General features: G+C 39.5%; 1 protein-coding gene across 3 annotated transcripts in view; it reads right to left on the reverse strand.

Moving 5' to 3' along the window:
• Usp32 (ubiquitin specific peptidase 32) overlaps positions 1–13,463 on the reverse strand; it is a 134,640-nt gene that overhangs the window by 19,578 nt on the left and 101,599 nt on the right. For all 3 annotated transcript variants that reach the window (XM_055619803.1, XM_055619801.1, XM_055619800.1), the window contains 4 exons: positions 12,787–12,998; positions 6,409–6,593; positions 2,833–2,919; positions 1,633–1,753 (listed from right to left, as the gene is read on the reverse strand). In XM_055619803.1, coding sequence (XP_055475778.1) covers positions 1,633–1,753; positions 2,833–2,919; positions 6,409–6,593; positions 12,787–12,998 — 605 coding nt within the window. The remainder of the gene's footprint in view (positions 1–1,632; positions 1,754–2,832; positions 2,920–6,408; positions 6,594–12,786; positions 12,999–13,463) is intronic.

Below are 13,463 nucleotides of genomic sequence, written 5' to 3' on the forward strand. Positions count from 1 at the left end.
ATGAGCTACATCTGTGCAGGGGTTCTAGGTTATTTCCATGCATGGTCCTTGGTTGGAGCATCAGTCTCAGAAAAGATCCCCATGCCCAGATTTTTTTGGTTCTGTTGCTCTCCCTGTGGAGTTCCTGTCCCCTCCAGGTCTTTCATCTCCCCCTACTTTCATAAGATTCCCTGCACTCTGCCAAAAGTTTGGCTAAGAATCTCAGCATCTGCTTTGATACCCTGCTGGGTAGAGTTTTTCAGAGGCCCTCTGTGGTAGACTCCTGTCCTGTTCCCTGTTTTTTCCTCTTCCGATGTCCGTCCTGTTTGCCTATCTGAGTAAGGATTGATCATCTTACCCAGGGTCCTCCTTCTTGCCCAGCTTCCTTATGTGTACAGATTTTAGTATGTTTGTCCTATATTATATGTCTAATATCCACTTATATATACCATGTGTGTCTTTTTGCTTCTGGAATACCTTACTCAGGATGATCTTTTAGTATTCCATCATATAAATGTACCACAATTTTGGTATCCATTCCTCCATTGAGGGTCATCTGGGTTGTTTTTAGGTTCTGGCTATTACAAATAAAGCTGCTATGAACATGGTTGAGCAAATGTCCTTGTTGTGTACTTGAGCATCTTTTGGATATATGCCTAGGAGTGGTATAGCTGGATCTTGAGGAAGCGCTATTCCTGACTGTCTGAGAAAGCGCCAGACTGTTTTCCAGAGTGGTTGTACTAGTTTACAGAGGGTTCCCCTTTCTCCACATCCTCTCCAGCATGTAAGTGAGGAAGAGCCTTGAACTCACTGGCACAAGAGACAACTTCCTGAACAGAACACCAACAGCACAGGCTCTAAGATCAATAATCAATAAACAGGACCTCATGAAACTGAAAAGCTATAAAGCAAAGGACACTGTCATCAGAACAAAACAACAGCCGACAGACTGGGAAAGGAGCTTCACCAACCCTACATCTGACAGCGGGCTAATATCCAGAGTATATAAAGAACTGAAGAAGTTAAAAAGCGACAAATCAAGTGATCCAATTAAAAAATGGGGTACAGAGCTAAACAGAGAACTCTCAATAGAGGAATATCGAATGGCAGAGAAACACTTAAAGTAATGCTTAGTCATCGGGGAAATGGAAATCAAAATGACCCTGAGATTTTACCTTACAGCCATCAGAATGGCTTAGATCAAAAACTCCTTTTTTTTTTTTTTTTTAAAGATTTATTATACATAGTGTCCTGCCTGTATGTACATGCCAGAAGAGGGCGCCAGATCTCATTATAGATGGTTGTGAGCCACTATGTGGATGATGGAACTTGAACTCAGGACCTCTGGAAGAGCAGACAGTGCTCTTAACCTCTGAGCCATCTCTCCAGCACCCCCTATAACTTCTTAATTACACTGCTTAGTTCCAAGATTTGTTATTAATATTTAATGTCCCAAAACAATCTAGAAATTGCGGCATGAAAGCTAGACAGACATGCCAGTATATCAAGTGCCACAGAGAATGGCACTAATGATTTTTCTGATTTTATGTTATAATATGATATGATATTGTTATGACACAGTTAAACTGGGAACACTTCCCATATAAAACTCACAACCTTATGGCAGCTCTGTCACCCCAACTCAGCACTCACTCTTTCCTGTGATGTCTGATAGCGAAGGTGAAGGGCTGTAGGGTCCCAGTCCACAGCAATACAGGCATTTCCAATGAAAGCTCTGTCTTCTCCACAGTCAATTTTACAGCCTCTGCAAAATCTAAAAGGGGAAAGCATTCACAGGGGGATAAACAATAATGAATTAAAAATACTCTTTCATACTTCTCTTGCCTTCATAATGTCAAATTCTAACTTCAGAATCTGATAAATAGAGTAATATAAGTTAATAGTTTCAAGAATCATGTTTATAACTTCAAGTCTTTGGTTTTCTAAAAGCATTTAACAGTTGTCAACATACAGAAAGATACGAGTTTCATGGCGAGTGAAATGATGCAGAAACAAGCTGCTATTTGACATAAACTGACTTGAAAGAAATTCTAACTTCATTTCCATAGTGCTGTAAGATGAGTGAGTGAATAACAAGGCTTATGTCTTTGTAAACTAGCACCTTAAGTAAATATGTATACAAATTTATGAAGGCAGGTGCAAGGACAGACAGTCATGGCTCTAGTGGCTATTACGCTTTGCTTGCTGTCATGTCTAGTATAGTTCCCTATCAGATACTGCCCCTGCTGTACAACAATGACCCACCAAACACTTGTAAAACCCCAGGAACCATAACCAGCAAGGCTAGTAAACAGATTATGTTCTTCTAGCTCAGAAAGAACACTTGGACTAATAATAAAAATGTGTGCATGAGTGCAGTCACGGTACTCAGGAGGCTGAGGAGGATCACTTAAGCCACGAATTCAGAGATCACCCTGGGCAACACAAATAAGATTATTTCAAAATGACAAAAGTAGCCAGGCACAGTGGTGCATGCCTGTAATCCCAGCACTCTGGGAGGCAGAAGCAGCTGGATCTCTATGAGTTCAAGGCCAGCCTAGTCTATAAATTGAGTCCAGAACAGCCAAGGCTACACAGAGAAACCCTGTCTTGAAAAACCATAAAGACAAAAGAAAAAAGAAAGTTTAGAATGAAAATGTTTATCATGGGTTATGACTTTGGGGTGGAATGAAATCTGTAAAATTACATGCTTGGAAAACAAATTTGTAATCTGGATTTCACAAAGAAGCGATGGACAATTCTCAAATTTATCATTATTCACAATTCTTACAAGAAAAGTATTATGTTTGAAACTGAGTCTACAGAGATTGCTTTTATAGAAGGCGACTTTACCTATACCACGGGCACCAGGCACAGGAGTTTCCATCTTTCTGTACAACTCGAAGAGTGAATGGATATTGATAGCCCATGCTGTCATCACTGGAAGAAGAAATACACCAAAGTCTTAAGAAGCATTTCTGGTTTGAAAGTTCTTAAAAGTATTCTGGGGAAAGTTTATTTTCCACAGCAGTTTGCCCCTGCTGAGATTACAGTGTACACCACTACACCTGGTTTAAATAATGCTGTAGAGTGAATCCTGAGTCTTTTGTATGCTAGGCCAAGCCCTCTCCAACTGAGTAACATCCATAACATCCAGATGGCCTCTATAATTCATTGTTTTATTTTTCTAGTTTCTCTACATAGCCCTGGCTGTCCTGGAACTTGCTCTGTAGATTAGGCTGCTCTTGAATTCACAGAGATCCACTTGCCTCTGCCTCCTGAGTCTCTGGTACAGGAGCTCCCCATCATTCTAGATAACCCAAAAGACTACTGATGGACCTTACTGTCCATTGGCATGTTCAAAGGAAGTGAACAGCAGGCAAGGCATCCAAACAACAGAATAAAAAATAATCAGGTGCACCCTAATAGAGCACCCTAGTGAGCTAAAATAGCCTTATCCCTCCTGTTACAGCTGGATACACAGTTTCCAGCACTAGGGATTAAGCCCAGGGTGTTGTGTGTGCTAGGCTGGCACTGGACTACTAAGGTGCATCTTCAGGACTCCTTTTCTTCCTTTGGAGGTAGGATCTCACACTAACATGCCCAGGCTGCTCAAATTCATTCTAGTAGAGGAAAGTCCTAAAATTGCTATCTCATTGTCTCAGCCTGGGAAGCAGCTGGGATTAAGGGAATGTGTCTCTAGGCTTAGTTTCAGTTGGGATGTTTAAAGTCCCTTAACGGACCATGTATTGAAGCCCGGATTCCCAGCCTGTGGTACTACAGAGCAGTGGAGAAAGCTTTATGAATCTGGGCCTAGTGGAACAAGTTAGGTCACTGGCCCTTTTTTCCCTTCTGTTTCTTGACCACCTTGAAGTAAGCAGGTTGTTCAACTGTACACTCCCCCATCAACTGCCATTGGTGGTATAAAGCACTGAGGCTACTGATCATGGACTAACACTAACCAAGAAGTATTAGCTAAAATCCCCTTAAAATCTGGTGTTTGTAGCTAAACCCCTTCTACTCCCCTAGAGCCTGGTTCTCTGTTTTTCTGTCTCTATGTATTTTCTTATAGCTACTTTTGAAGAGCAAAACCATTCAGCTATAGTGGCACATGCCTTTAATCCCAGCACTTGGGAGGCAGAGACAGATCTTTGTGGGGTTCAGGCCAATTTATAAAGTATTTGTCCTTAAAAATTTATTACATTGTGTGTGTGTGAATGTGTGTGTGTGTGAGAATGTGTGTGTGTGCATGCTGTGACATACATATGGAAGACAATTTGAGGGTGTCAGTTCTATCTTTCTACCATGTGAGTCTTGAGATCAAACTCATCATCAAGCTTGCTAGCAAGCACTAATACTGCTAGGCCAACTTGCCATCCTAATACCATTGTGTCTAGTTTATTCCACTTAGTGTAATGTTTTCAAGCTTCATCCATGCTGTAGCATCTATCAGTGGTTCCTTACTTTTTATGGCAAAGTATGTACATAGTATGTATATAGTACTTTTTGTTTCCATTATTTGTTGATGAACATTTGAGTTGTTTCAATCTTTTGGCCTCTGTGACTCATTAAATTCAGGCATTGGTAATTTTAGTTACAGTTCGGTGAAGTTAGCATCTAACTTTAATGTCTGGAGCATTTTCTCTCTAACCCACTCTTACCTCTGTGTCTTTACTTAAACTAACACACTTCATAAAGGTCAGCACAGACTGTTTTATGAAGTGCAGGTGATGGACCAGCCTGACTCCATCCTAAGATTAGAAACTATCTTATTACAAGAGCAAAGAAATTCATTCCCGTTTTTATAAAATTTAAATATGACCATGTCTTAACCCATTTTGTGGAATTTGACATGTTCCATACCTTATATCTTGACCTCCACCCTGATAAGATGTACTGTCAAATAATTTTGAAATGTTCAGCCAATTCCTATATAACCAAAATTTCTCTGGAAAGCTCCTAATCCTTGAAAAAAAAAAATCCTAGCTGTACAGTTTTGAGGGTTGATATAAACCCCACCTTCTCCTGTGTTTGAGGCCATTTCCTCAAAACCCACTTTAGGGAGATAACCGTGCTGACAGAAAATAATGCTTGCACATTTGACTAAAAATTTTAGGTCAGTGATCTTTACTGGATTAACAGAGTAGGCAGTGTTCAGTCTTCTTATTCAGTCTGACTTTGAACAATCAGTTATTTTCTTTTGGTCAACCATTCATTCATTTTGTTTGTTTGTTTGTTTTCAGATAAGGTCCCGGATGTCCTGGCACTAGCTATGTAGACCAGGCTGGCTTTGTATTCACAAAGGTCCTTCTGTCTCTGCCTCTCAGAGTGCTGGGATTAAAGGTATGCAATCATTCGGTCTTAACATTCAGATCAGACATAACTGGCTGCTTCTTTCCCTTCCTCTCTCAACCTCTGATGTTGAAATGCATCAGACATTTTTCTAGCTAACATCTACTCTCTTAAATGATAGTCCCTCATATCTTAAGGGCTTTAAATATCTACTTATTGGTTACACTTGTATCTTCAGCAAAGAACATTTAAATCTACTTCCCACATGCATAACAGTGATCTTGAGTTTAATTTGATTCCTGTCCTTGTCTGATCCTTCTTAAGTTCCTCATTTCACAAAAAACATGATCATTCACAAACAATTGCTCATGATGGAAACCTATCCTTTTTCTCAAAATCCATACTCAATTTAGTATCAAATCCAGAGAAAAGTCCTCACCCAGAAGTCCCTTAATTCAAATTCAATCCTACCCAATTATCACACAGCCATTATTGACTAATTTGCTTATGAGTTATTTGCAGGTTGAAGACTTAACCTTAACCTCATATCCTAATATCAAAAGACACTCTGCCATAAGGAACATAACTTTTTTTTTTAACTGTTATCACAGAAACTAATTTCTCATTGCTACAACAACAACAACAAAATGAGCTGCAATTCAACTGAGAGAGATGACAGCAAATCTCAATAATTACACAAAGTGAATGCATTTATTGATCTTAAAGAATGGTAGTAGGAGGGCAAAGAAATCAGAAAAGGTTCACTTTCTCCTAGGTTTATGAAATTACTTCCTGTTGAAAAGGCATAGTATAAACACAATCCAAATGAATCATGATATGGCATGAGTTTTTTATCAGAGTTCAGATCTAGACATGTCACTCCTATTCTAAATTTCAGAGGATTGATATGATACAACTCACACCAGGAAATTTTGACTTTTGCAACAAGAGAAGATAAGAGTATCACTTGAGACATTGCAGGAGGAATTTAAATGAGAGTAAAGAATAAAAAAAATCATTAGACACTACGATGGCTAGTTGATACATAAAATAGATTTTTTTAATATCACAACACAGGTATAGAAGTTATTCTTAGTATTTAGAAATTATAGGACTTGGTTTATCCCCAGAACTTACCAATCCTGTGCATGGTTACTAGCTTCTTGAGGTGGGAGTGGACTAGCCAACCGAGATACTTGGATCCAAACTGCATCATAGAGATCTTTTTTCCGGGTGTGCACAGTACATGGAACAATCAGTGGCATTCCAAAGAGACTGGGGCGGTTCTTCTGAGATGACAGGAAATACAGTTCTGTCCTCATCTACATGAACAAACAAGAGAAGAGAGCTGACAAAGGAGGCTGCCAATTAACATGTATTTATATCTATCTTCTTTCTCCTCCCCTCACTCCTTCAAGATAGGTTTTGGGTTTTTGTTTTGTATTGTTTTGTTTTTTGTTTTTTGTTGTTTTTTTTTTGGCGTTTTTTTGTTTTTGTTTTTGTTTTCCTCTGTGTAGCCCTTGCTACACAGAATTCAGAGATTAACCTGCTTCTGCCTTCTGAGTGCTGGGGTTAGAGGAGTGTGCCACCATGCCTGGGTTGGATTTCAGTTTCTAAGCTATACATTTTTTTTTCTAGTAAATACATCTCACACACAACAAATTATAAAGTGCATTCTTTTTAAGTAATTAATACTTAGTCTTTCTCTAGAAAGAATGCCAATAAGTAAAAGCCTTCCAGAGGTTGACAATGGCCAAAATAATTACTAGGATACTGGATACTGGAGAAAGCCATTGTGGGGAAAAAACAAAACAAAACCAAAAAACCAAACCAACCTTCCAGGATGACTCTCAAGACCGGTCTTATGTTGATCTAGATTATTTTGTAAAAGACTTCCTTCCTAGTGTTCCCAATTATATATAGCTACCAATAAATTTTGTTTCTAATTTATGCTTTGCTATTACATTTCTGTTGACTCAATGTAGCTCTGTTACACTACTTATTTAAAATAGTTTATGGGGCTGGAGAGATGGCTCAGAGGTTAAGAGTACTGTCTGTTCTTCCAGAGTTCCTGAGTTCAATTCCCAGTAAACCACATGGTGGCTCACAACCATCTATAATGAGATCGGTGCCCTCTTCTGGCCTGCAGGCACACATGCCAGCAAAACATTGTATACATAATGAATTAAAATAAAAGAAAATAGTTTATGTATGAATGTATGTGTGAGTCTGTGCACATTTGTGTGTAGACTCCTCTAAGGCAGGACTTCTCCTGAACCTAGGGCCTGTGCTTTCCTGTCTTCGCTGGAGGGCAGCGGGCGCCAGAAGCTCCAGTGATTCTCCTGCTTCTGCCTCCACTTCCCTCTGGGGACACAGGTGTATGCAGTGGCTGCTGGGATCCAAATTCTGGTCCCTGTGATTGTGCAGCAAGCACTGCCAACTTTTGACCCGCCTCCTCCGGAGTTCTATTTACTTATTGTTGAGACAGAGTCTCATGTAAGCCAGGTTGTCCTCCAATTTGATGTAGCCAAATATGGCATTAAACTCCAGCTCCTCCTGTCTCCACCTCCTAAGTGAAGGGATCATAGGTGTGTCATTTGCATGTATTTTATTTTATTTTGGAGCTATTCACTTAAACTTAGTTATAATACATACTTGAATTAAGTAAGATCCTTCAAGCTGGACATGGTAGCTCATACTATAACCTAAGCACTCAGGAGGCTGAGGCAAAAAGAGTCCCATGGCTTGAAAACAGGCTTTTTGATTTATACATTCTATTGCACTGATCTATTTGTCCCTTTTCACACCAATATCACTGTCTTACATATTAGTTTGGTAAACAGAATTTGCAATCTGGTAGCTTCACTCTTTATGTTTTACTCTTTAAGAGCATCTTGTTTGCTCTTTATTTTTCCCCTTTGGTTTTTAGAAACAGGGTTTCTCTGTGTAGCCTTGGCTGTTCTTAAACTCCCTCTGTAGAACAGGCTGGCCTCAAATTCACAGAAATCCGCCTGTTTTTGCCTCCTAAGTGCTGGGAGTTAAAAGCGTGAGCCACCACCACATGGCTATCCTTTTTTCTTTTTAAAAAGATTCATTTGTCTTTTATGTGTTTGAGTGTTGTTCTGTGTATGTGGACCACATACATGTAAGCCTGGTACACAAGGAAGCCAAAAAGAGCAATGGATTCTAGGAAGCTGGAGTTACAGTCAGTTGTGAGCAGCCTGGATGCTAGCAACTGAACCTGAATCTCCTGCAAAAGTGACTCTTCTCCAAGAGCAGCAAGCGCTCTTCACTGCTGAGCCAGCTCTCTAGTTCCTTTTCATGTTTTTTATTCCCAAATGTCACAATTGGTTTATGAAGGCATACACACACAAAAATGGACACACATGGAGGAGCCAACATCCTCTTCAGGCACTGCATGTACACAGTATGAAGACATACTATAGGCAAAGCACCCATACACATAAAATAAAATAGAAAGAATTATAAGAACACATACAAACATGTAGCATTTTTACTAAAACTGTACATCAAATTTCTGAATAAGTCTGCAGTGAACTGACATCTTTAAATATTTTCATTTAATCCAAGAGCGTGATCTAATTTTTTTTGTTGTTTGTTTGTTTTACTTTTGGAGACAGGGTTTCTCTGTGTAGCCCTGGCTGTCCTGGACTCACTTTGTAAACTAGGCTGGCCTCAAACTCACAGAGATTCGCCTGCTTCTGCCTCCCCAAGTTCTGGGATTACAGGTGTGTGCCACCGTGCCCAGGTGCTGACTTTAAATTTCATCTTTACTGTATGTGTGTGTAAGTTTGTGTGGGTGTGGCATGGCATGTACATGGAAGTTAAAGGACAACTCTGTAGAGTTGGACCTCTCCTCCCACTTTCTTTTCTTTTAAGATTTACTTATTTATTATTTATACAGCATATGTGCTTGTGCACCAGAAGAGGGCACTGCATCTCATAGATGGTTGTGAGCCACCATGTGGTTGCTGGGAATTGAACTCAGAACCTTAGGAAAAACAGCCAGTGTTCTCAACCTCTGAGACATCTCTCCAGGCCCCTCCTACTTTCATTACTTTAAAAAAAAAAGGTAATTTATTTGCTTTGAATCACGTATCTGTGTGTGTGTGTGTGTGTGTTTGTATATGTGCACACACACCACATATGTACACATGACCTCAGAGGCCAGAGGTGTCAGATCCCTGGAGTTGGAGTTACAGGCAGCTGTGCACTGCCTGGCATGGGTCCTGGGAACTGAACTCACATCCTCCAGAAGAGCAGTACATACTTTTAACCATTAAGCCACCACTCCGGCTCCGTACTTCAATAACTTTTAAACATTTTTATGTTTATATGCCTGTATGGGTTTGTGTACATGTGAGATCACGTGCCCCTTAGAGTCCAGAATAGGGCATAATACCTTGGAGCTGAAGTTACAAGTGCTTTGTGAGCCACCTGATGTGGAGATGGGAAATAACCTCAGGTCCTCTGCAGGAGCAATACGTGTTCTTAACAGCTATGCTATTTCTCCAGACCTCGTTTTACACTTTTATGTGGTCATGACATGGAACTCAGATCACTTGGCTTGCATGGCAGGCATCTTTATTCCTGACTCTAAAGGAATTACTGTCTGACAATCCTCACGACTGTAAAGAAATTACTAAAGTATTATTACTTTAAGTAGTTTAACATCTTATTTACTCATCTGTATGGTGATTTTTGTCTGAATGTATGTATGTATGTGCACCACAAGTGGCCTGATGCCTGCAGAGTCCAGATAAGGGCATCAGATCCTTTGGGGATAGAGCTGCAGACAGCTGTGGACCACTGTGTGCGTGATATGAATGAAACTCAGGTCCTCTGGTAGAGCGGGCAGCGGTCTGACCCACTGAGCTATTACTTCAGCTCTTTTGTTATTAAAAAAAATTAAAAATACTGTGTTATAGCTATTTTGCCTACATGTATGTCTGGGTCTTTGGAGACAGCCAGTTCTGTTGGTACCTTGATTTCAGATTTCTGGTTTCTAGACTGTAAAGAAATTTCAGCTAAACCATAGTTTGCTTTAATTTGTTATAAAAAGTCCTTGGAAATTAACACAGTACCTCATCTATAATTTCATTTTTCTTGTTATGTAATTAAAAAATTAATGTACTTTTTTTTTTTTTTGGTTGGTTGGTTTAAGCCCATCCTAAGTATTGTACTTGCTTTTTTTTTTTTAAACACACTAATTTTGTTTCTCCACAAAAGCTTATTTCCTTTTCCTTTCTCCTCCTTCCTAATTTCCCTTTAAACAATTAAAATATATATATATATATATATAATTTATTTTTATTTTATGTGCATTATTGTTTTGCCTGAATGTATGTCTGTGTGAGGGTGTCAGAAGACCACTGGAATTACAGACAGGTGTGAGCTGCCATGTGGGTGCTGGGAATTGAACCCAGGTCCTCCTGTAGAAGAGCAGCCAGTGCTCTTAAGTGCTGAGCCATCTCTCCAGCCAACGGGTTTTTTTGTTTTGTTTTTGTGTTTGAAATAATAGTTTTACTATGTATGCTGAGGCTGGCCTGGAAGTCAAGATCATCCTGTTTCAGCAATTTAAGTGCTGAGATTACAGGTATGCACTGATAACTTTTATTTTCTTCTTATATGAACAGAGCAGTACATTTTAGCCAGTAAACATAATAAATGGGAATTTGAGAACCTTCAGTCATTTATTCTCTTTTTTCCCCCTCTCCACTTTTTGGTTGGCTAGGCAAAAACACTACCACTAAACAATACTCCCTAGGCCCACGGTGAACAGTGGCAGGGGTAACTAATGGCTCTTAGAAATTACCTAGCAAGGGGCTGCCTCTGGCATGAATTCGGTTACCTGTTGTTACCTGTTGTTACCTGTCACTTTTCCCTGGTGATGTGGCCTTGCCAGGCCACAGAGGAAGAGGATCCAGGCAGATGAGACCTGATAAGCTAGGGGCAGATGGCAGAGGAGAACTCTCCCTTTCAGTGGACTAGGAGAAGGGGATAGGGGTGAAGGGTGGAAGGAAGGTGGGACTGGGAGGAGTTGAGGGAGGAGGATACAATTGGGATATACAATGAATAAATTGTAAAAAAGAAAAGAAAAGAAAAAGAAAAAGAAAAAGAAATCACCTAGCAACCCAACTTTTTATTTTTGAGACAGGGCCTCACTTTGTAGCCATGGCTGGCCTGAAACTTGCCATGTATACCAGGCTAGTCTCAAACTCACAGAGATCTACCTGCCTCTATGTCCTGAGTGCTGGGATTAAACGTGTACATCATTCTAACTATTTGATTTTATAAAGTGATAACAAAGCCAACAGGGCTCAACTGGCTATTCAGTAGCAGAATTAGAGCCGCAATACAGTTTGCTCAGTTACTAGCCTAATTGCTCTTTCTTTTGTCAGTTGCCACTATGTCCCAATAACTTACTGATTAGTTTTCATATCTTTTTCTTTTTCATGTATGTGTGTGCATACTGATGTTGAACAACCTTTGATCATTCTTATACCAGTTCATGGAGGCAGGTTCTCGTAATTAAACCTTGAGTTTGCTGATACAGCCAGTCTTGCTAGGCAGTTTGCCCTGGGGATTCCCTGTCTGTTTTCTTACCTAAAAATGGCAAGTCTTCCAAGAACCCCACCTGGCATTTACACAGTTTCTAGAAATCCAAACTGTCTTGTCCTCATGCTTATCTGACAAGTGCTATAACCACTAAGACATCGTATCAACCTTCCCCTTCTACACCTTAAAAAATATTTATTTTTATTTTGTGTGTGTGGGTATTTTCCCTGCATGAATATCTGTGCACCACATGCATGCAGTGCCTATGGAAGCCAGAAGAGGGCATTAGATCCCCTAGAACTAGAGTTAAAGTAGGTTATGAGCTGCTATGTAGGTACTAGAGTTTGAACCTGGGTCTTCTGGAGGAGCAGCCAGTGCCTTTAACCTCTCTCCAGTCTTACTTTTTTTTTTTTTTTATTAAAAAAAAAAAATTAAGTTAGCCTTCAATGGAAGGAGTTTAGCAAGGGAGGAAGTAAAAACACTTGTCTAGGAACATTCTTTTGTCCTCCAAAAAACAATGTGTGACATATTTTAGGAAAAAAAAAAAAGCAGTACTTGTGTGTACTGGCTATCCAGTGTACTCTTTTATTTTTTTGTATGTCTGAGGCACAGTCTTCACGCTTAGCTCAGGTTAGCCTGAAACTTGCTATGTAACTGAGGCTGGCCTCCTACTCATGATTCTCCTGTCTCAGCCTCTCCAGTGCTGGGATTGCAGGTATGCATCACCTCACCTAGCATTCTGTTGCCACTTAGCATACAGTAAGGAATGCCATTTCATATAATGGCAGTCACATATGACACAGAATCCTGGTTCTACCACTTACATAAACATATATGATATAATGAGTATGTTAAAGATGTAGAAGAAACAAAATAGGTGAATTTCAGTAATGAGAGTTGACAAGACCAATAGTAGCTACACAATACTTAACTAACCATTTTTCGGTGAACTGCAATTATGTAGCCTGTAAAGGGGTCATCAGGAAAAGGTGGCATATGACCATTCACTATTCCATTTGTCACATTCTTCTCAGTTGCACATGGTACAACTGTATTTGGCATTCCATTGGGGATGAATAAGGGTCGAGGCAGGTCCCCATTGGTAGTCAGGGTGAACAGTCCATTTGTAGATGGAGAAGAGGAGCAATCTATAAATTCAGAGATGTGCACAGAATCATAATCTTGAATCACCATCATCTTTGTTCTTTTCTCAAGTATTTTGAAAGTCTTGAACATTGACAGTATATACTCTCCTAATTCAGAACAGGGAAAACTCATAGACCAATTAACAATTCTAAATTTTTTAGCAAATTTAAAGTTTAGAATTAATTTTTATAGCTTACACTTATGACTAAAGGACAAACAAAGAGAACTACAATAATTGTTAAGCAGAGCTTCTATAGCAATCCCATGAGTATGCAGTATACAAACATTCTTACATTCATTTTCCCCTTCCTCTCCTCTAAAATTCTCCATTTCTCTCAAAATATTCTATCCAATCTGGCTGTAAGCCAGCTGTTAATTTTTAAATGAAAATTAAGATAAAAATGTATTCCCTTAGTGACTAATGCTTAGTCTAAAGAGCTACATTTCAAGAGCTCAATAGCCCATGT

The sequence above is a fragment of the Psammomys obesus genome, unplaced genomic scaffold (genome assembly GCF_907164565.1).
Source record: "Psammomys obesus unplaced genomic scaffold, mPsaObe1.curated_primary_1811, whole genome shotgun sequence".
Lineage (NCBI taxonomy): Eukaryota > Metazoa > Chordata > Mammalia > Rodentia > Muridae > Psammomys > Psammomys obesus.